At 41.9% G+C, this 23765-nt stretch overlaps 1 protein-coding gene across 1 annotated transcript in view; it reads left to right on the top strand.

The window, feature by feature from the left end:
- htra3b (HtrA serine peptidase 3b) overlaps positions 1 to 23558 on the top strand; it is a 36802-nt gene extending 13244 nt beyond the window's left edge. The window contains exons 6-10 of the mRNA XM_063046346.1: positions 6567 to 6599; positions 6827 to 6941; positions 10641 to 10698; positions 20111 to 20206; positions 21839 to 23558. Coding sequence (XP_062902416.1) covers positions 6567 to 6599; positions 6827 to 6941; positions 10641 to 10698; positions 20111 to 20206; positions 21839 to 22004 — 468 coding nt within the window. The 3' untranslated portion in view covers positions 22005 to 23558. The remainder of the gene's footprint in view (positions 1 to 6566; positions 6600 to 6826; positions 6942 to 10640; positions 10699 to 20110; positions 20207 to 21838) is intronic.
- The last annotated feature ends 207 nt before the right edge of the window (positions 23559 to 23765 follow it).

The following is a 23765-nucleotide window of genomic DNA, read 5'->3' as shown; positions in this document are numbered from 1 at the left end:
CCTTTTATCAAAGCAAAGAATTTTAACGTTAAATATAACTTCTGACACTCTTAATGTTATTACGGTTATAATTAAGAATGATCATTAGGTAATCAATTCAAACAGCAAATCCTAGCCTAAGCTAACATTTACTCAATTTTAAAGTTCAAAGTAATTGCACGAGGAACTGGTCAGATTCATGTAAAGGTTACTGGTTTTCTCTGAGCTCCATATTTGGCATCCACTTTTTATGCGGAAACTGCAATTTGAAGTTACAGACTCCTACAGGTATTCCTATATGCATTGTTTTCACCTTTCTGTGCAGTGCCCTTGCCTCGGGCTCCCCTGCAATTCACGTCAGATGCTCTCAGTTTCACATCATGTCCTTTTCTTCTTGTTACCGCTTCCAGACAGCTGGTTCTAAATGAGCAACTACTGGTCTCAATATTCTTAAATCTGTCCTTAGTGAGCCCTTCTTTATGATTAGGAATGTCCTTTAACATATTGGGTACTGAACAGGTTTCACTTTTTATAGAAAATACACAAATATAGAAGATGCATTTGTAACCTGGGAGTAACTTGTAAATTGATGCTCGCATAAGTTTGTCCTTTTTCTGCTACATCTGGAAGTTTAAAGGCTAGCCATACTGTCATCAGTATTCATGGCACAGGGAAGGTTAATATAAATGCTTACTGTTCTCAGTTTTAGACATAAACCATGGAACAGTACAGCACGGGACAGGGCCTTCAGCCCACAATGCTGTGCCAAACCAGCTAAAGAGTAAATCAGAGACTAATCCCTCCTACCTACACAAATCCATATGTCATGTGCCTATCTATACATCTCTTAAAAGCCTCGAATGTATTTGCCTCTCCCATCATACCAGGCAGTGCATTCCAGGCATCCACCACTCTCTGGGTAAAAAACTTGCCCCTCACATCACCTTTGAACCTACCCTCCCCCCACCTTCAATGCATGCCCTCTGGTATTAGACATTTCAACCCTGGGAAACAGATACTCCCTGTGTGATCTATCTATGTCTCTCATAATCTTATAAACCTCTATCAGATCTCCCCTCAGTCTCTGCTGCTCCAGAGAAAACAACCCAAGTTTATCCAGCCTCTCATGTTAGCACATGCCCTCTAAACTGGGCAGCATCCTGATAATCATCTTCTGCACCCTCTCCAAATCCTCAACAGTAGGGTGACCAGAATTGTATGCAATACTCCAGATGTGTCCTAACCAGAGTTTTTTTAAAGTTGCAACATAACTTCTTGACTTTTGACTTCGATGCCTTTTTCCAGAATATCTCTCCAAATATTCACAGCTACTATTCTTTAGGGAACATTTACTTTCCACAATTGCTTTTGTTTCCTTGGACAGCCAGAGATTACCTGGCTCGAAGTTACCTGATTAACACCGGTGGGCATGTAAACCCACTCATTACATTATAATAATCACATGCTTAGATGGGATTCACAACAGATTCTACATATTTTATATAACTTCGTTTTTGTTAAAGTAGAAAGGAACTTTTGGTAATAAATTCCATGGAATAGAGATTAGATAAGGGATCCAAAAATGCTCACAACACAAGTGAGGTTCAACAATGCCTTATAAAGTCACAGCATTACATCCTTGTTTTTATAATCTATTCCTTTCAAAATAAATGCTAGCATTGCATTTCCCTTCTTCACCACCAACTCGACCTGCGAGTTAACATTTACTGAATCCTGCATGAGGACTCCCAAGTTCATTTGCACCTTTGAATTTTCTCCCCATTTAGAAAATACTCGTTCTACTAAAGTGCATGACCATACACTTCCCTATGCTATATTCCATCTGCCATTTCTTTGCCCATTCTCTCTATCTGTCTAAATCCTTCTCCAGACTCCCTAATTCCTCAACATTACACGTCCCTCCACCTATCTTCATATCGTTCCCAAATGCGGTCACAAAACTATCAGTTCCTTTATCCAAATCATTGACATACAATGTAAAAAGAAGTGGTTTCAACACCAACCACTATGGAACACCACTAGTCACTGGCAGCCAATCAGAAAAGGCTCCCTTTTATTCCCTCTCTTTGCCTCCTACCAATCAGCCAGTGCTTTATCTGAGCTAGTATCTTTTCTATAATACCATGGGCTCTTACCTTGCTAAGCAGTCCCAAGTGCAGCATCTTGTCAAAGGCCTTTTGAAAAGCTACTGATTCTCCTTTCTGTCCTGCTTGTTATTTCTTCAAAGAACTCCAAGAAGTTTGTCAGGCAAGATTTTCCCTTGAGAAAACCATGATGACTTTGGCCTATTTTATCCTGTGCCTCCAAGTACCCTGAAAACACATCTTTAACAATCAACCCCAACATTTTCCCAAACACTGAGGTCAGACTAACTGGCCTATAATATTCTTTCTTTTGCCTCCCTCCCTTCTTGAAGAGTGGAGTGACATTTGCAATTTTCCAGTCCTCTGGGACCATTCGGCAATCTAGCGATTCCTGAAAGATCATTACTAATGCCTCCACAATCTCTTCAGTTACCTCTTTCAGAACCCTGGAGTGTAGTCCACCTAGTGTAGGTGACTTAACTACCTTCAGACCTTTCAGCTTCCCAAGCACCATCTCCCTCGTAATAGTAACTACATTCACTTTTGCCACTTGACCTCTCAAATGTCCAGATATTGCTAGTGTTTTTCACAGTAAAGACTGATGCAAAATACTTATTCAGTTTCTCTGCCATTTCCTTCTCCCATATTTCTACCTCCAGCACCATTTTCCAGTAGTCCGATATCTACTGTTGCCTCTTCCATTCTTTATAGATATGAAAAAAAAACTTTTGGTATCTTCTTTGATATTATTTGCTAGCTCATCTTCATTTTATCTTCTCTCTTCTTATTGCTTTTTAGTTGCCTTCTATTGATTTTTAAAAGCTTCTCAATCCTCTAACCACACTCATTTTTGCTGTATTCCCTCGCTTTTGCTTTTATGTTGCCTTCTGAATTGCTCCCAAAAATTCCAGCTATTGCGGCTCTGCCCCATCCCTGCTAGGGCCATCTGACTCTCTCATGCCTCTGCAATTCCCTTTATTCCACTGTAATATTGACACATCTGACTCTCTTGTGCCTCTGCAATTTCTTTTATTTCACTGTAATATTGACACATCTGACTTTAGCTCTCCCCCTCAAATCGCAAGGTGAATTCCATGATATTATGATGACGGTCTCCTAAGGTTTCCTGTACCTCAAGCTCCCAAACCAAATCCGGTTCATTACACAACACCCATTCCAGATTAGCTGATCTTCTGGTGGGCTCAACTACAAGCTGCTCTAAAAATCCATCTCCTAGACATTCTACATATTCTCTCTCTAGGGATTGAAAATCAGCATCAAATTGTTTTTTTCCGATCTACCTGCATATTGAAATTCCCCATAACTATTGTAACATTGACCCTTTGACATGCATTTTCTATTTCTGGTTGTAACTTGTATTACATATCCTGGCTACTGTCTGAGGGCCTGTATATAACTCCCATCAGAGTTTTTTTTTACCCTTGCAGTTTCTTAACTCACCCACAACAATTGTACATCTCCTGATCCTATGTCACTTCTTGCTAAGTATTTGATTTCATTTTTACCACACCACTCCCTCTGCCTACATGCCTGTCCTCTCAATACACTGTGTATCCTTGGATGTTAAGTTCCCAACTATGATCCTCTTTCAGTCACGTTTCAGTGATGCCCACATCATACCTGCCAATCTCTAACTGCCCTACAAGGTCATCTGTCTTATTCCGTATACTGCATGCATGAAAATATATAAGACCTTCAGTCCTGTATTCATCACCCTTTTCAATTCTGTCCCCCGTTGCACTGCAACTCATCCCACTGATAGCAATTTAGCCCTATCACCTGCCTGTCCTTCCTGACAGTCTCATTACACACTGCCTCTGTTTGTATATCATCTACCCCATCCTCAGCCCTAACACTGAGTTTCCCATCCTGCTGCCAAATTACTTTAAAACATTACCAACAGTTCTAGCTAACCTGCCTGCAACGATATTAGAATCCACATCAGTAGTTAGTAGTCAGTCCTGACGAAGGGTCTGGGCCCGAAACGTCGACTGTACCTCTTCCTAGAGATGCTGCCTGGCCTGCTGCATTGACCAGCAACTATGATGTGTGTTGCAGTAGTTAATAGTCTGCTCGAAATGGGTGGCTTTTACCTCAATAATAGTGAAAGATTTCAGTTCTCTGGAGAGAAATCTTAAACTGGTCCTAGACTGATTAGATTGTTGGGACAGTTGTTATCCAGTGTTGACGACTCGAACATTAAAGTGGGGGAGCAAACCTGCAAGTGTGATAGTGAACCTGTGACTGATTAGAACTGAAAGCCCAATCATCCCGCTGAATTCTGTGGGTAAAATTGATTGGAAAGATAAGATTAAGTCGAAGGTAATGTCAAAGATGTTCTGAGATATTCAATCATCTTAACAGTGTTGATAGGGAATCTGGGATTGGGCTACAAAAAGGGTAAGTCTTCCCCCCCCCCCACTATTGAGCACATCTACATGAATCGCTGTTGCAGGAAAGCAGCATCCATCATCAAGGACCCCCACCACCCAGGATATGCTCTCTTCTCACTGCTGCTATCAAGAAGATGGCACAAGAGCCTCAGGACTCTCCCCACCAAGGTTCAGGAACACTTACTACCCCTCAACTATCAGGCTCTTGAACCAAAGGGGATAACTTCACTCAACTTCACTTGCCCCGTTGTTGAAATGTTCCACAACCAATAGACTCACCTTCAAGGACCCTTCATCTCATGCTCTTGTTATTTATTCCTTATAGATAAAGAATAAATAAAAGGCACCTGTGTTCGAATCCAAGTCACGCCCCCCCCCCCCCCCGAGCACGCTTTCTATCCGTGCCGGGTTGGGCGTCGAGCTAGCCACTTGGCCTCGTAAAAAAGAAAGGGTCAAGTCAGGAATGTTCATAACGTGACCCAGTTAATCTGAAAGGAGACCAATCCTGACACTACGCACCAGACAAGAATGGCTGACTGTCTGGTGCGACACGCTAAAAAAATTATTTATTAATATTATTTATTTCTTTTTGTATTTGCACAGTTTGTTGTCTTTTGCAGACTGGTTGAACGTCCATGTTGGGTGGTCTTTCATTGATTCTGTTACAGTTATTATTCTATAGATTTATTGAGTATGCCCACAAGAAAATGAATCTCTGGGTTGTATATAGTGACATATTTGTACTTTGATAATGAAGTTTACTTTGAAATTTGAACTCCCGGGCTGGGGCTACCTGTTGAAATTAGGCCTCTGCACCACTGGTATCTGGCTTCCAGGTGGAAGGCTATGCTTGGGGAACAGCAAAAACAAAGGGGTGAGTGTCGAGGCCGTGTATCTGGAAAGTTTGGGCAACTCATCAGTGTTTTTGATGTAGTCAATGGATGTTAATTTGAACTTTTGTCCTGAATTTACTGTTCTAAGTGTTACTTTGCAAAGATTAAACCTTTGTAACAGATGTTAGTGCTCTGAATGAAGCTGAATGGAAGATCAGTTTTGTATTTGCATGTTGTCTTTATTCATGCATTTAACATTAAATAATGTATTAACCTGCTGCTTATCAACGGATATGAACTGTTCTGCTATTTAATCAGTTACTGTTGAGGCAAATTTACACAAAGGTTAACGACAAATAAAGGCAGGATAGAAATTAAACCAGATGCCTATTCAGTTTTCAAATAGTGAATTCTACAAGGAAGTACCAGGGAGGTCAGCTGTTAGGGAACAATACTGTAAATCACTGGCATAAAGTAGTAAGAAGAGAAAACTAGGAGAGTGAAATAATAGATCAAAGTTGCTGGTGAAAGCAGCAGGCCAAGCAGCATCTATAGGAAGAGGTACAGTTGACGTTTCAGGCCGAGACCCTTCGTCAGGACTAACTGAAGGAAGAGTGAGTAAGGGATTTGAAAGTTGGAGGGGGAGGGGGAGATGCAAAATGATAGGAGAAGACAGGAGGGGGAGGGATAGAGCCAAGAGCTGGACAGGTGATAGGCAAAAGGGGATACGAGAGGATCATGGGACAGGAGGTCCGGGAAGAAAGACAAGTGGGGGGGTGACCCAGAGGATGGGCAAGAGGTAACCTGTCCAGCTCTCGGCTCTATCCCTCCCCCTCCTGTCTTCTCCTATCATTTTGGATCTCCCCCTCCCCCTCCAGCTTTCAAATCCCTTACTCACTCTTCCTTCAGTTAGTCCTGACGAAGGGTCTCGGCCTGAAACGTCGACTGTGCCTCTTCCTATAGATGCTGCCTGGCCTGCTGCGTTCCACCGGCAACTTTGATGTATGTTGCTTGAATTTCCAGCATCTGCAGAATTCCTGTTGTTTGAGAGTGAAATAATAGTCCTCTTAATAACTTCTTATTTATGCTGGTCTAAAATGGTATTTGAGATAATGGCAGTTAACAGTAACTTGTGCATAGAGCCACATCATTTAGTACTATTAAATCTTCCAAATCTACAATGCGATAAATGTTGTTTATCTATTCTCTTTTCTGCTTATCGCACGTATTCGAAGTATGGGAACTCTGGAGGCCCGCTGGTGAATTTGGTAAGTCGGATTCTGTTTGGTTCTATCTTCCTTTACATTCCAAACTAACGTTTGTAAGTTGTTAAATTGTTTTCTTAAATAACCATATCTGTTATAAAAGTAAGTGTTCTGCAAAACCTGAAAACGCATTTCTTTCTCCAAATCTAACCAGCATATACAGCAAATGGTAACATGCATAATACATGCTGACAATGTTTTCATATGTTTAAAATACATCTAAACTGCAGGATGGGGAAGTGATTGGAATAAATACACTGAAGGTGACTGCAGGAATTTCATTTGCCATTCCTTCAGATCGCATCACAACGTTTCTTTCTGATTTTCTGGATAAAGAAGCCAAAGGTACGAGGTTTTCATCGCACAAATTAAGGCAATTTATTTTAAAATCAGAGTCAGGTTCAATATCACCAGCAAATGTCATGAAATTTGTTGCTATGCAACAGCACTACATTGCAATACATAGCAATAAAAACTGAATTACAGTCAGAAGTGTGTGTATATATGTTTATATGTGTTTGTGTGCGTGTGTGTGTGTGTGAGCACATATACACCAGAAGGTGATGCAGCCAGTTAGAATGCTCTACTGGGTACATCTGTAGAAGTGTGGTACATACTGTAGTATAAACATATTATCCCAAGCATAGCAAAAAAAAAAGTAGGATGTTTGTAATGTGTATGATAATGTAGAAGCTCCATGGCCCAGACCAGCATGAACAGCTGGGTCTGAGTTATGTGCATTTCAATCCGGCAGTTATAATTGATTATATCCACAGTTACAATCGTTTATACTTTGGTAAATGACGCAACCATGCTAATGCCTCATAACTCTCATTAAACGGCCAAACAAGTTTTCTTCAAATAGCAGCATTAGCATCGTCATGAATAGAGATTAGGGCACAAAAGTAATAAACTGGTCCAGCAACTCAGCGGGTTCGAATGCATCTGTGGAGAGAAATGGACAGTCGACATGTTGGGCCAAGACTCTTCATCTGATCTGAAAGAGTTGAGGGGGGAAAGCTGGGTTAAAGAGGTGGAGCAGGAACTGGCGAGCAGTAGGTGGATCCAGCTGAGGAGTGGTGATTGGCTGCTGGCGGAGAGAATAGTACCAATAGCAACAGAGGCTGGGAGGTGACAAAGCCTACAGGGGATGGGATTTGATAGGAAAGGGAGACGAAGCATGGAAGCAAACAAGGGAGGTGGGGATAGAATCCATTGGCTGGAGTATATGGGTGATGGGCAGATGCTATGGGAGAGACAGGGTGATCAGGGGCTGAGGTGGTGGCATTGGCTGTGTGTAGGAACTGACCAGACCAGGAGGAGAGAGAAAAGGGACAGATGGTGAGCAGGTCATCTACAAGGGGTTGTGGACCACCTAGGTGGCATATGAGTTGCCGTTCGTCTGTTCATTTGGCCTCACACTGGCTGTGGAGGAGACAGGCCAGTGTGGGGATGGGGAGAGGAGTTAAGATGTACGGCAACTGAGAGCGCCTGGTGGGTGAAGAACAATAGACAATAGGTGCAGGAGTAGGCCGTTCGGCCCTTTGAGCCAGTACTGCCATTCACTGTGATCATGGCTGATCATCCACAATCAGTACCCTGTTCCTGCCTCCTCCCCATATCCCTTCACTCCGCTATCTTTAAGAGCTCTATCTAACTCTTTCTTGAAAGAATCCAAAGAATTGGCCTCCACTGCCCTCTGTGGCAGAGGATTCCACAGATCTACAACCCTCTGTGTGAAAAAGTTTTTCTTCAACTCCGTTCTAAATCGTCTACCCCTTATTTTTAAACTGTGGCCTCTGGTTCTGGACTCCCCCAACATCTGAAACATGTTTCCTGCCTCTAGCGTGTCCAATCCCTTAATAATCTTATATGTTTCAATCAGATCCCCTCTCATCTTTCTAAATTCCAGAGTATACAAGTCCAGTCACTCCAATCTTTCAACATGTGACATTCCCGCCATCCCGGGAATTAACCCAGTGAACTTACGCTGCACTCCCTCCATAGCAAGAATGTCCTTCCTCAAATTTGGAGACCAAACCTGTGCACAATACCCCAGGTGTGGTCCCACCAGGGCCTTACAACTGCAGAAGGACTTCTTTGCTCCTATACTCAACTCCCCTTGTTATGAAGGCCAACATGCCATTAGCTTTCTTCACTGCCTGCTGTACCTGCATGCTTGCTTTAAGTGACTGATGAAGAAGGTTACCCAGATCTCGTTGTACTTCCCCTTTTCCTAACTTGACACCATTCAGATTGTAATCTGCCTTCCTGTTCTTGCCACTAAAGTGGATAACCTCACATTTATCCACATTAAACTGCATCTGCCCACCCACCTAACCTGTCCAAGTCACCCTGCATTCTCATAACATCCTCCTCACATTTCCCACTGTCACCCAACAGATGCTGGGCAAAGCAATTGCCTAGTTTGTGTCTGCTCTCACTCGCAGAGGAGGTCTCTTCATGTCTTTATAATGGCTGTCTCCTATCTATGAAGGGTCTCAAATTGAAATGTCAGTTGCCCCTTTCCCTCCACAGTTATGGCCTGACCTGTTGAGTTCCTCCCTCACTGTTTCTTTTTGCTACAGATTCTAGCATCAGTCGTCGCTCGTCTCCAGAAGTTTTGTAAAACTGGTCACTATTTTGATTATATAATTGTCCTGTTGAAGCTGCTGACAACAGCTGTTTTTTTGGAAGAGAAGTTTTTCTACACACTAATCCTGTTTGAAAGTGTGAAGCTGATCTATTGACAAGCAACTTCACAATATCTCTATCCACTTTAGACAAGAGATCATAGATCATAGGAGTACAGGCCAATCTAACCCTTCTACTCCATTGTAATCTATCAGTTGGTCCCTCACTTCCTCCAGAAAGATGATTCACACCGGGCAAACTCCAAGGTGGTAGTTTAAGTAAGAGTGTGTGAGTGTGTGTGTGTGTGTGTGTGTCTGTTTACAGTATTGTGCAGAAGTCTTAGGCAGCTATACTGTACATGTGAGCAGTGAACAGTAAAAAAACAAAATCAAATCAATATTTGATGTGACCACCCTTTACCTTTAAAACTGCAACAATTCTCTCAGGTACACTGTCATGCAGTTTTATAAGAACTGGTAGGTTGTTCCAAGCATCTTGGAAAACTTGCCACAGTTCTTCTGCAGACTTTGCCTTTCTCACTTGAGAATATTACATATACATATATGTATGCACATGCGCACATGTACCATAGACACGCAAACGCACGTGTGTGTGTATACAGTATGCATATGTGTGCGTATGCATATATAAACAGTCACTCCCACCAAGTTAGATCTTGGACCTCGTTTTAGTAATGTATTACTTCTGTGCCCAGCAGTACGTAGTAGGAGAAGGGCAACAGATACATGGGGATAGCATCTCCTATTTGCCTTTTCAAGAAATCCACTATCCTGCTTTATATGTACCATTGTTCCTTCATTACTGGGTGACAAAGGTAGCGGTACCCTACTTACCAGCCCCATGGGAGCACCTTCACCATTCCAGCATGCAGCTCGCCAACACACCGCCAATGGCAATAAATGCTGATTTGTTAAAAATACTTTTATACCAAGGATAGAACAACAATGCTTAAAGTAAAAGAAAGGTGAATAATAGTTTTTATTAGTCCAGAAAAAGGTGAAGTGAAAATATGAACTTTTTATTGAGTTATTACCTCTCGGTGTGGTACAGTACTCTGAAACTGATAGCTTGGAACACAGTGAACCCGTACTGATAATGCAGCCAAACCGGGACGTCTGATGGGTGCCAGCACTAATCATTCAGAAACTGTACAGCATAAAACAGCTGAAAAAAAAAACTCATTCAGTTCTCTGAGGAGATCAATCCTAGTCAGATCCCTTCAGTCTAATTGATATTCTGAAATAATAACATGATAAAGATAATTGTCACTTGTAAGTGTGACAGCGATGTTATTGTAAATATTGGTTTGTAATAAAAAGTAGTTATTAATTTATCATTTCAGCATTATAATTCACTGTAATTGTAACTTTATCTGTGCTTATAATTAAGATGTCAGAGGTGTGAAGAAACGTTTCATTGGTGTGAGGATGCTGACAGTAACACCTAAGTAAGTTTGTTTTATTGCTGCAGCTACTAGCCTTTCTAAATCCATTCCATCTGCTCAATTCAGTAGCTTCTTGATTTAAGAATACTTGACTTACTAACTTTCACTGTAACACCTTCCTATAGTACTTGAATTGCACACTCTGCTATGCTATTTTATAAAACTATACCAAACTTATTTTTCTTCCCCTAGCCCTGGCTAACAAAAGCAAGTTTCCCATGGGTCTCTTTAACTGCCTTGCTTATTTTATTGCCTCCAGAGATTTGTGAACATGTACACCAAAGCCTTTCAGTTCCTCAGTACTTCCTGGGGTCCTACCATATATTGTGTATATCTTAGTCTGTTAGACCTTGCAAAATATAACATCTCGTGGCTTTCAGAAATAAACTCCATCTATTTCTCTTTCTTTCCTGCTGTTGTTCTAACATTGTTCAGATGCTGAAGGCAGCACCTTCACTAACAATGCTACTACCCAACTTCATGTCATCTACAAACTTTCTACTCTTTCTTCTATGTTCAAATCCAGATTGTTAATGACCTCAACAACCAGCAAGGATAACTGCTCAATCTCTGTAGTACTCAACTGATCATTGACCTTCAATCATAAAAACAACCTCTAATCATTATGTCAGTTTCAGATCCAGTTTGCCAAATTGTCATGGATACTATGGACTTTAGCCATTTGGACTTGGCTTCCATATGGGAGCTTGTCAAAGGCCTTACTGAAATCATCTGCATTACCCTCATCAATACACCTGCCAACTCGTTCAAATATTCACTCTCAGTAGCAGTAAATGGTAACTTGGCAAAGAAATTTGTTGTTGAGTAAACTATTAATATTTACTTTTAAGCATAAATTAGTCTTGTTAAAGAACTCTCAGTGAAAATCTCAGACACTTGTTTGCTGAGTTATAGTCATTGGAAACAAATCTGCTTTAGTGGGCTGAGCATCCTGTGCACCACACTGAGAACTGTATGTTAGATCTGCACAAATGATGTGATTTTAACATTTATTAATGATATACAGACATCAAAATATTTTGCACTGAGAGGAACTTTATATCTATAAATGTTTACTTTACATTTTTTGCTGCTGCCTTGCTCTTTTGCTGTTTATAAATCCCTGTGTATGCTGTGAAAATGAAATAGCTGTGTAAACTTGTCAGCCTATAATTATACATCTATAGCCAGTCGTGGGGGTGTCATAGCACAGACTATTTCCCAGACTGGGTGACCACTTTGCAGACTTCTGTCTGTAAAGGTGATCTTAAGTTTCCATTTTCCTGTCTGTTTCTTTAACCCTTTCCCACCCTGACCTTTCTTTGGCCTCTTAAACTGTTCCAATGAAGCCCCATATAAGCTCTTCATCTTCCCTTTAGGAGCTAATGGTATGGTGAGTAATACCCAGGGCCCGATGAGGTTGTATGGAGGCAAGGGAGGGTATTTCTGGCACTCTGATAGATTTTCCATTCTTCACTTGCCACAGGTGAGATGCTAGATGACTGTAGGACAGCAGATGTGGTATTTTTATTCAAAAAGTGCTAGAGGGATAAACAAGGTTGTTATGGGCCATAATAATAAGTGGGTGGGAAATTAATGAAAAAAAATCTGAGGAACAAGTAAAATGTGCTTTTGGAGAGGCAGATATTGATCAGGGATAGTTGGTATGGCTTTAAAGGTTTGGAGCTGTCTGACTGACATTTTTTTTTCTGCAAGACCTTGTATTGATGAGTGTGGTGTGATGGATGCAAAGGGCCCCTGTGAGGTACTGACCCAAAAAGAGCTTGCGGAATCCAAAGCAATTTGGCAAACTGGATTTAACGTTGGCTTAGTGATAAGAGGTTAGGGGTCGTGTTTTGTTATAAATGTTAATGATCTGGACGTGAGTATAAAGGGTTTGAATGCAGAGGGCACAAAGTTTGGTGAGGTTGTGGATACTGAGGGTAGTCCTTGGCTGCAGGGTGATATTCATCAGTGGGTAAGATGGACATAATTCAAAAGGTATGAAGTAATACGTTTCGGGAACAGTGAGGTTAGGATGAGGATAGGTACTGAAGACACACTGAGGAACAGCAAGTCCTTGGTGAGGTGAACATGGCCAAGAATCTCTGAAGGCAGCAGCACAGCTGGGTGACGGTTAATCTTCTGTTTTGTAACTTCAAAACATTAATCTGATACAACACAGGAGTCCAAAATATGGGACTAACTTCATGTTTACTTTAAGCGAGGCACATGCATATCAGGTGGGAGAATTATGATGTATTAAATTCATGTATTTTAATATATAACCTGCAGTGAATTATTTAAACAAACAGGAATGCTTAATCAATGACATATTTACAAGATTACTCAAATATTACTGAGATTGTAAATACACAACACTCCTCCCTGCTTAGCTAAAAACTCCAACTCAACATAGAATGCATCTCATCTATATACACAGGATACTATATAATGCATCTGCTATATACAGACATCCACAGCAGAGTACATTTTAAAGTGTCCCATTTTCAGCCTAAAGATTTAATCACTGTGGAGGCTTTCTTACTCTTGTGGGGTACTGTCTTTCCTGACAAGGGTGATCACTCTACTTGGCAGGTGAGAGCTGTGACTGTGAAGCAATCTCAGGTTCAGGTTCTGGGGCTTCCACCTTCCTCTGCAGGTTGTAGGAGTAGACTCCGGGACTGCAGGAAGTGGTTCTGATGGCTCTGGACAGCTTTCTTCTCCTTTTCTCTCGGGATCTACTTTGATGCTCTTTGTTTTTCTTTTTCTTCTTTCTAGGATGTCCATCTTGATCTCGGGAAGGCCCATTTAGTTCACTGACATATTCTCTTATTAATCCATCTATTGCTCTTTTTACGACCTGATCTCTCCACAATATCATCTAACAAATCCTCTGTTTTCATATCTCCATTGACTCCTCTCTTTTTGGCCTTCCATTTATCCGGCTGGGCTTTGGTCTTTGCATCTACTTTTACAAGCAGCTTTTTGTCTCCCACTTGAAGTTCATGCAATAACCTTAATGCACGCAGAGTACATTCCTGTTCTTTATACTCACAAAAGCTGAATGCTTGCAACTTCCCTAAATCTCCCTGAAATCTCATCCAGCTTAAAACCAACCCACATTTCACAAGTAACTGTCTGATTAACATATCAGCAGCTTTTTCTCAGCTGTGTTTCTACAAAAACTGTTGTAGTCGGATCGCTGGTTTTGTCACTTCCATGATTCCGCTGAGCAACATGGTCCTTCCTTGTTCCAATATGCTTTCAAACCAGGGGCACAGAGCTTGGCGCCAACACTTGTTTTCCCTCTATTGGGCCATGGTTCATGGTGTACAGTATGGAGACAGTTGTGGCATCATCCAGTATGTTTCTTAATTTGCTTTCAGTTGGCTTCATTGCAGGGGATATGACATGCAAATGGTGGATGGATCTCCAGTCAAGTTGTAGTTGAATCAGCCAATCACGACCCCACAATGCTAGTTCTCCTGCTTTATCCACATACTAGCAAATATGGTTTCTTGATTGTTGTATTTCACTGTTATAAATGTCATTCCCCCAGGAGTTATCTTTCCTCCAGTATAAGTTCTTAGTGGGATATCTGCGGGCTTCACTTTACTATCTTTGAAATGGTGTTCAAACTCATTTTGTGAAATGACTGAAATAGCTGAACCAGGGTCCAATTCCATTTAAATTAATTGCTGTTCACTTGTGCTGCCTGTTGTTAGCTTTCCCATTATAAATCTCAAGAGTGCCCAGTCCTGTTTCACTCTCGTCATTACCGGATTTTTCATCAACACCCATGCCAAACAGGTCAAAGGGTAGGGGCCAGGCTAAGAGTGGTCCACTGGTCCCCCAGCTTCAGGGGTTCAGCTCGGGGCTAACAACACTGACTGCTCAAAAACAATTGTTACAGAAAACAGCAATCTGTTATCTGTGTGTGATGGTATTCCCGAATCTTCACATGGATACGAATGACAGTAGTGAAAACTGAAACGAAGCTACTGTCATGATGAAGGAAGCCCTAAACACTGTCAAGACCAAGACCAAATAATGTTTTGGAATGTATGAACCATGCACAACACTGGCAAGCTAGCACAAATAACTGCAGAAATGTGTCATTACAACCTACATTACAACTGGGTATCAGTGAAAGCAGATGGGCAGGGTCTGGCAGACTAAGGGCAGAAACTAGTGAAACAGTTTTATACCCGGGAAGGGAAGGTGCTCAGCATCATGATGGTGTAGCTGTCACTCTGAAGAAAGACAATGATTGAAAAGTGCTTGTTGGAGTGGAAACCAATCAACAGTAGGCTGATGAGACTCAGGCTGAAAGGGAGGCAAGTGAACATGACTGTGATCCAGTGCTATGATCCAACTAGCAATAGTGACGGTGATGAAAAGGATGTTTTCTTTGAGAGCTGCAACCGGAGTTAGAGGTAACGTCACACCATGACATAATCATCATCGTGGGAGATCTAAACGCCAAAGTGGGAGATAACAACCCACACTTCACTAGGGTCATGGGCACACATGGAGATGTGGAATGATGAATAACAGTGATGAAAGACTGGTAGAATTCTGTGCCATGAACAATCTGGTCATAGGAGGACCTCTTTCCACACAGTGAAATCCACAATCTGACATGGTGCTCACCCAATGGACATGGTCAGAGCCAGACCGACCATTTAATGATCAAAGGTACGTGGCGACGATCCTTGCAGGATGTACAGGAGCCTTGTTGTAGCAGTGATGAAACTCAAGCTGAGAAGCACTGGGACCAGAGCACATGTATAAAGACGTTTTGACATTGAGAAGCTCAGAGACACCAGTGTGAGATCTGCCTTCACCTTTCAACTTAAGAACAGATTCCAGGCCTTGAAAGACTTTAATGAGGATATGCCAGTAGACGGGATCAACACAATGTGGAAACGGATTGCCTCAGTCCTCAAGGAGAGCAGTAAGCCTTGTCCAGGAAAAGAGAACAAAGAATGGATACAGCCGGAAACATGGACAGCCTTACAAAAAACGACAAAAAATTAATAAGAAAGTGTTTAATGCAAAGTCAACATGAATTAAGGAGAAACTTCCAATTAGCATATATTGAAGCTAACATGAAAGTGAAGAGGCTTGTAAGAAAGGATAAGAGGCTCTATATAGAAGACCTTGCAGAGGAGGCCAAAGCAGCAGCCAATTGAGGTGATCAGGGAAATATAATCAAGATTACAAAATCGGTATGTGGAAAGTTCCCGGCCTGATCCAGTGGTCTAATGAGAGATAAGAATGGTCTGCTTTTGACAACTGAGAAAGAAGCAAGAATCACGATGGACAGAATATTTCAGAGAATTACTGAATAGACCACCACCAAATGATGAACCGGACATACAAGAGGCAGCAGAGGACCCCAACATCAACAGAGATCCACCCAAGAAAGAAGAGATTGGTGCTGTGATTAAATCATTAGTAAACAGCAAAGCTCCAGGATATGACAACCCGAACACTGAACTGTTCAAAGCTTAACCAAAAGTTGCAGCAGCCATCCTGCAACCACTGTTTACAATAAACACACACAAAATGCTGGAGGAACTCAGCAAGCCAGGCAGCAGCTGTGGAAAAGAGCATAGCCGATGTTTTGGCCTGAGACTCTTCATGTGTCCTGATGAAGGGTTTCAGCCCAAAACGTCAACTGTACTCGTTTCTATAGACGCTGCCTTTCCTGCTGAGTTCCTCCAGCATTTTGTGTGTGTTGCTTGGATTTCCAGCATCTGCAGATTTTCTTTTGTTTGTGACTGTTTACAATAATCTGGGAATGGGGACAAGCACCCAAGAACTGGATAAAGGGAGTTATTGTTAGGATTCCCAAGAAAAGAGCGCTAAGTGATTGCAACAACTGGTGTTACATCACACTTTTGTCAGTGCCCAGCAAGATTCTCACCAATGTCATTGTCCAATGGATTACAGATGTTGTCGATGTGTGCTTGAGGAAAGAGCAAGCTGGCTTCAGGAGAAACAGAGGCTGTGTCAACCGGATCTTCACACTGCATAACATCACAGAGTGGCAGAGACAACTGCGTGTGAGTTTTGTGGACTTTGAAAAGGCTTTTGTTAGCATCGACAGGGAGAGCCTCTGGTGAATTCTCAGATCATGAGGGATCCCTGCCAAAATTGTCCAGAGCTTCTCTGCTAGCTTCACCTGCACAGTTGGTGACTACAATTTGAATTTTGAACTTAAGACAGGAGTCAGGCAAGACTGTGTGATGACAGCGATATTATTTAATCTGGTGATTGATTGGGTTCTGAGGCAAACAACGAAAGATAAGCTGAGAGGCTTTAGGTGGACTCTATTCTCTACTTTAGAAGACCCTGACTTGGCAGATGACCTCACATTACTGTCACATTCACACCAGTACATGCAAGAGAAAACTCAGTGCCTGTGCACCCTTTGTGGACAGGTTGGACTCTGAGTCAGCTAGAGGAAGACCGAGATCATGACCCTCAATGTAGAGTCTTCTCCTCCTTTCAGGACTTGTGGCATTGACTTACCCAGCACCATCAGGTTCACCTGCCTGGGCTGCATCATTCAGCAGGATGGTGGGGCCAAGGATGGCATCCAGTACAGACTCGGCAAAGCTGGAAACGTCTTCAGATCCATGAGCAACATATGGGAATCTACCAAGTACAGTGTACACACCAAGGTGAAGCTGTACCAGAGCTGTGTTCTGTCCGCACTCTTGTATAGGTCAGCATGTTAGTGTGTGACAGAGAACAATCTTGCCAAGCTGTTGTCATTCCACACCATTAGCCTCTGGAAGAACCTCACTATTTCTGGGCGGAGAAAGATCTCCAACACACTCTACTTATTCAGTGTCACCAGGATGGCATGGCCACAATCATCATGAGGATGTGTTGGAGATAGATTGGGCATGTGATGAGGAGAGAAACCAAACGCCATCATCAAGACCACCCTTCATTGGACCCCTGAAGAGCAGAGGAAATGCAGGAGACCAAAGACAACTTGGCACTGTACCGTAGAGGCAGGAATGAGGACGCCTGAACCACACCTGGGGCACAATAGAGAAGATGGCCAAGGACAGAGAGATGGAGGACCTTCATTGCTGCTCTAAACGCCAGCAGTGCAAAAGAAGATAATAAAAATATGCTTCAGTTAGGAGCTGTTTTTGAATGCTTTCTTGTAAGATTCCACAAACTAAATAATCACTCTGTATTATTAAGCTCATCACTGAACTGGCACTGCTCAGACAATCTCTTCAATGCAGTCACATACACTGAAATGAACTACACTTCCTTTTGATTTTGTTTATGAAATCTAAAGCGCTTTGCAATCAACAATGGCTTTGGTTCAAGTGTTCCTGCATTACTTTCACAGCATCTGCAAAGCTCATTTCTGCGAGTTTGGTTGCAGCAGTCAAACTTTGAAGCAAACCGTGTGCCAGTAAACCCAATGCACTCTGCAAACTTGGTATGTGTTTCTTACTGGCTCTTTCATTTGCAACAAAATACTGTCTAATTAGCTTGGGTATACATGAGCCAGTTATCTGTTGAGCAATAAAATACCTCTATCTGATGTAGCCAGCCATTTCTGGTCTTTTTTCAATGCTTATTAACAGTCAGCACTCTCTTCATGAACCCATGATTTGGTCTGTTATCTGCCCTGGTAATGCAGCTGCTCTAGTCTGGACTGACAGAACCTGCAGAGAGTTACTGCCCAGTCCATCACTGGCTTGTTACTTTCTCCAGCGATGTTCATCTTCATGGTGTGTTGTTTCAGGAAAGCTAATAGCATCGTCACAGTTGTCTCCTCTACCTGCTGGGTGAAGGTACAAGATCTTGGAACACCCAGATGACAGGCTCAAGAACAGTTTTTTCCTCTCTACTATCAGACATCTGAACCATCTCCCTCATTTACGTTCCCTTCCTGGTGGGGCTGCAACGGTTATTTATTTATTTTTGTTTGGAAATGCAGTGTGGAACAGGCCCTTCGCCCAATGAGCCGCACTGCCCAGCAAAATACCAACTAACACCAGTCTAATCACAAGGCAATTTACAATGACCAATTAACCTACTAACCTGTATGTTTTTGGACTGTGGGAGGAAACCAGAGCACCCAGGGGAAACCCACACGGCCACGGGGAAGAATGTACAAACTTCTTGCAGCCGGCAGCGGGAACTGAACACTGAACTCTGATGCCCTGAGCTGTTGCAGCAATGTGCTGTTCCACTACTGTGGCACCCCATGCTTTCTCAGTCATTCCATTGTCACTTCTGCATTTCTTTTTGCACTAACATCTTCGTACCACCCTGTTGTTAAGCACACGGCACTGTATATACAGTTATATTCATGATTATCATGTAGACTGTTTGTGTGCTACAAATGACCGAGGCATTCTGGTGTGTGAGTGTGAGTGAGATCTGAGGGTGCAGACGAGATTGAAAATTCCATCCCAAACGAGGAGAGAGAGAGTTGATGGGTCAGGTTTGTTTCCCTTCGAGTTGAAGAAGCGGAGGGCGAATCTAATTGGGTGTATAAAACTTTGAAGGTTATCGATGGAGTACTGTATATAGTCCAAAGCCTGCTCCTAACAAAGATGCCTCTTCCAGAAGGCATGTGTTTAAGATATAGGGCTCGGAATTTTAGAGAGGGTATGAGGAAGGATATTTTATGCCATTAAACTATCAACCTGGCAGGGTGGCTGAGGCTGGTACTCCCCCTACATCTATTTAAATGAGCAATTGAAGAGCCATGGCAAAGAGGACCTATTGAAGTAGATGGGATCTTTATGGCTGGAATGGTCTCTTTCTGTTCTATACGACGCAATGAGGGTGGCAGCTTGGGAGTAAGTGGGAACGCAATGTTGCACAGGTACTCTGGAGACATGATTGTGGAGGGCTTAGCAAGTGCTGGGAATGGCAGCTGGACGTGACGGAGGGTGAGCCTACTGAACTGTGATGTTTACTTTGATTTCAGGTTACAAGAGGAAATCCGAGAAACAGTTGATTTTTCCCTTTTTGGGACCTCTCCCAAAGCTGATTACACTTCCTTTTGGGTTGATCTGTTGGTAAACCAACAACACTCTCTTCACTGCTTCTTTCTTGCTTGCTCAGATAAGCAGATGAAGGCCACAGAGTTATTGGTGAGAGTGGAGGCATTGGCAGGAAGGAATCCTGCACTTCTCAGCACATAGTTAGAGTTGTACATTAACAACATAAATGGTGCCAATATACTAAAAATGATAACTGGTAAATTTTAATCAGAGAGCCTTTGGACTCCATTGACACTAATTTTGTACATTCTGAAGACTTGTTTCTCATAGATTTAAAAGGAAATTGGACAAAAAGTCAATGATTTATGTGTTCTCTGTGTATTTTAGTTATTTCTGATTTTATTTTTCTCCAGTCTAATAGAAGAATTGAAGGAAAGAAACCCTGACTTCCCCGATGTCAATTCTGGCATTTATGTACATGAAGTGATACCAGATTCACCAGCATACAGGTACGGTTAGAGTTCAATGTAAAATTACCTATGGTAAAGGATGGAGAAACGGAACAGATAATCTGGCGGATGCAGCCCCTGCTTACTTGTTCTAATTGTGGAATTATACTTTAAACATGCTTGAAAAATTCCATTTCAAGTTGTCAGGTTGTTTTATTGGTTCACTGAATGGATAGAAATTTCCCCCAACTAAACATGGTCTTTGTTCCCACCTCCTTCCAGGCCCTTGCATGCATCCTTTTTCATGAGATTCTGCCTGAATTTGAACTGTTTTGGACCACATGCTCACATGCTCCATCATTAAGTTTGCATTTTTTTTTCCACCTCTGTAACGTCCCTTGCATTTGGACCAGGGATACTTTGCTTGCTGTTGAAATGCTCACCCATTGCCTTTGCTAGCTGCAGATGTCCTGGTTAGGTTCCCTCACTTTACCTTCCATAAATCTGAAGTCATTCAGAATACCTAACTTAGTTTTCCTTTTACCCATTTCTGCTGTACTTTTCAGCTCTACGATGAAAGTAGGGGGCATGGGAAGTGACCAATCGCTTTTAAAGATTGTAGGAGCCCTTGTTACTCAGTATGAGTGGGGTGGGGATGCAAGATTGACATTAGAATCTCTGAGGCAAATAGATGGCCATACCCTTGGTCCAGCTGGTAGGTGGAAGCCCCAGCCAGAGATGTGCAAGTTTGGAGCTATCAAAACAAACTGGTGTCTGGACTGAGATCAGGATTGAGGAGACTGATGGGCATAAGTGAGCCATTATCAAAGAAGTAGGATATCAGAGCTAAATTTGGTTTGGAGAAGGCCTACGGGAGCACTCTTTCTGCTGGCACATAAAGGGCATTGGGGAGATCTTCAGTGCTTGTGTTTGCCAGATTCATCTTCCTGCCTCAGGGATTGACAGACAGTGGGCCACCTTTACATATTCTTCAATTGAGAAGTCTGTGGAATGAAGTGGTCTGTGTTTGAAAAATTTAAGCAAGAGGAATTGGGATTGGTCTGCTTGATCTCCCGCTCGCTGCCACCGCCTGGGGAGGTTAGCTTGTTGACTGTTGAAATCAAGGCCATGGTGTCTGCTCGTACCCATGAAACTGCACTAACGAGCAACAGAATTATTCCACTGTCCATACAGCAAGCCTTGGTTGTGCTGTTGAACCTGTAACACCAAGCGTGCGATGTGCCACTGTACATGTAAAGTACTCTGGCATATCGCATGGCGGTACATTAGCGTAGTGCTTAGCACAACACTTTACAGTACAGATGACCCAGGTTCAATTCCCGCTGCTGCCTGTAAGGAGTTTGTACGTTCTCGTGACCATGTGGGTTTCCTCCGGGTGCTCCGATTTCCTCCCACAGTGAAAGACGTACTGGTTGGTAGGTAAATTGTTCCGTGATTAGACGAGCATTAAATTGGGGGATTACTGAGTGGCCTGGCTTGAAGGCCCAACTCCACGCTGTATCTCAATAAATAAATAAATCACTTGAGTGATATTATTAGCATCAATCTCAGTGTCCACTAGGATTGAACTTCATGTCGGATGTCTACACATTAAGATCTCGTTCCAGTTGAAATAAATGTTTAACAATAGGCTTGTTGTAGCTTCCTAATCTGTTATTCTCTTACTATCAGGGGTGGAATCGAAGATGGAGATGTGATTGTCAAAGTAAATGGAATCCCAATGAAGACAACAAATGATTTGCAGGAAGCTGTGATGAACGAATTTCCCCTGCTGCTTGAAATCCGTAGGGGAAATGAAGACATACTTTTCAACATTGAACCTGAAATAATTATGTGACTGAAACATGGCCAATATATTTAACCCTTTCCAGCCTGAAGTAATCACAGTAACTGTTTTCTTTATTAAAGTTACTGGAACAGAGAGCTAAGTGGAGCAAAACAGCTGTTTACAATGGTACAAGTCATCCACAGAGAAAGGCACCCTTCTAGATTACATCCGCTAGAAGGGGCTGATCAAAAGTATCTTGGATTTAAAATCTTTAGTGCTTCCAAGTGATAAATGCTATTCTTTGCATTCTTGTCTTCAGTTTGTATGAATGCTTTAGTACTTTTTACTAGAGAGAAATTGCTTAACTGCAAACTTATGTCACTTGGTGCAGTTAAAGCTGCTCTTTTGTATTAGAATGTCATTATTTTAATAAGAGCATCAAAATTCTTCCATATCTGCCGTGAAAATCAAGGAGCCCAATTTATAACTGCCCCTGCCTAGTGGATACCATATGGCAGAGTTTAAGATGTGAGCTGCCACTTAATTCCTTGGAGCACACTATTTTACTGTCTTGTCCCAATCCTAACCCATTTTTTGAGTAGAAAACTCCTAGAACTTTGTGTAGGTTTGATGACATTTGTGATTTTACTTTTAAAAAAAAACACATGCAGAGAAGTAGTGCCGGATTTCCTCTTCAGTAAACCAATCAAGAAATAGATTATGGACCAGATTTTGCCAATAGAAAAGTTTGAGGTTAGTCTTGGACTTCCTTGTGGATCTGAAACAGGATTGTTATTCTAGACATCACAAAGAAACCGTTTGAAAGCCGGGGCCTTCATATCCTATCCCTGATAGTATACAGCAATACTACAACTCCTTGCCCGACCTAATCATCTCAATGGGTTCCCACTGATTGTCCCTAGTTAACACTGCACTGACTGATGACAACCACTCACATGGAATTTACATGGAATTCTGCCATTGCTTCTCGCACCAAATTCCACTCTTGTCCACACTCCCCATGTTCAGCTGGGTTATCTTGTCTCTGAGCAAGCAGGCACCCTGACTAGTTTGGGGCATTTGTGGACCTGCCTTTAGAATAGTTTTTCTGCCTTAATACAAAATGGAAGATGGAATTGGCCTTGGAGTGGAATCAGTTTTTTGACTAGCTGAAAGTTCACTAACCTTAAAATTCTAGTTTATTAACTTAAGAACACTTGTAAAGCACTAAATTGATGCAGGCTACAAAGGATTAAACTCGCATTCCTCAGGCAACCCATAGATTTATAAAACGTGTTTTAAAATGTTATGTTAAATAATGATCATATTGTATTTTATATTGAAACACTGATTGAATTGTTAATTGTAACTGAAAGTTGTGTATACGGAAGTACAGCATCTACAGAAAGCATGTGAAGTATTTGTAAGCATTCATAAAGAAGCATGTTTTTGAGTAACAAATCAATACTGCAGTGCATAGAGCAGATATACTATCTGATGTGATGGTGCAGTAATCAGATAACATGACAGGTTTAAATTGTGATAGAGTTATTTGTGAACAATTGAACTGCCACAGTTTTGAAAATCATTAACCATAAATAATAAATCTGTAGTGACTGGAGAATTTGCCATGCATATTTATACTCACATTTATTCCTTTGACATGTTACAGTGAAAACTCATGTACAAGTAACTGCCTTTAGCTTCAAACATCCTCATTTTCTATTTTTGGGTCATGCATCTTTGAGTCTTGCTGTGAAGAGGAGTTAGAATTGGAAGATAAGCCCTGTGTCACCTGAAAATGAGAAAGATTGGCCAAGAAAGGAAACT

The sequence above is a fragment of the Mobula hypostoma genome, chromosome 4 (genome assembly GCF_963921235.1).
Source record: "Mobula hypostoma chromosome 4, sMobHyp1.1, whole genome shotgun sequence".
NCBI classification, from domain to species: Eukaryota; Metazoa; Chordata; class Chondrichthyes; order Myliobatiformes; family Myliobatidae; genus Mobula; species Mobula hypostoma.
The sequence above is the reverse complement of the archived record's forward strand: the minus strand, read 5'-3'. Positions and strand labels throughout refer to the sequence as shown.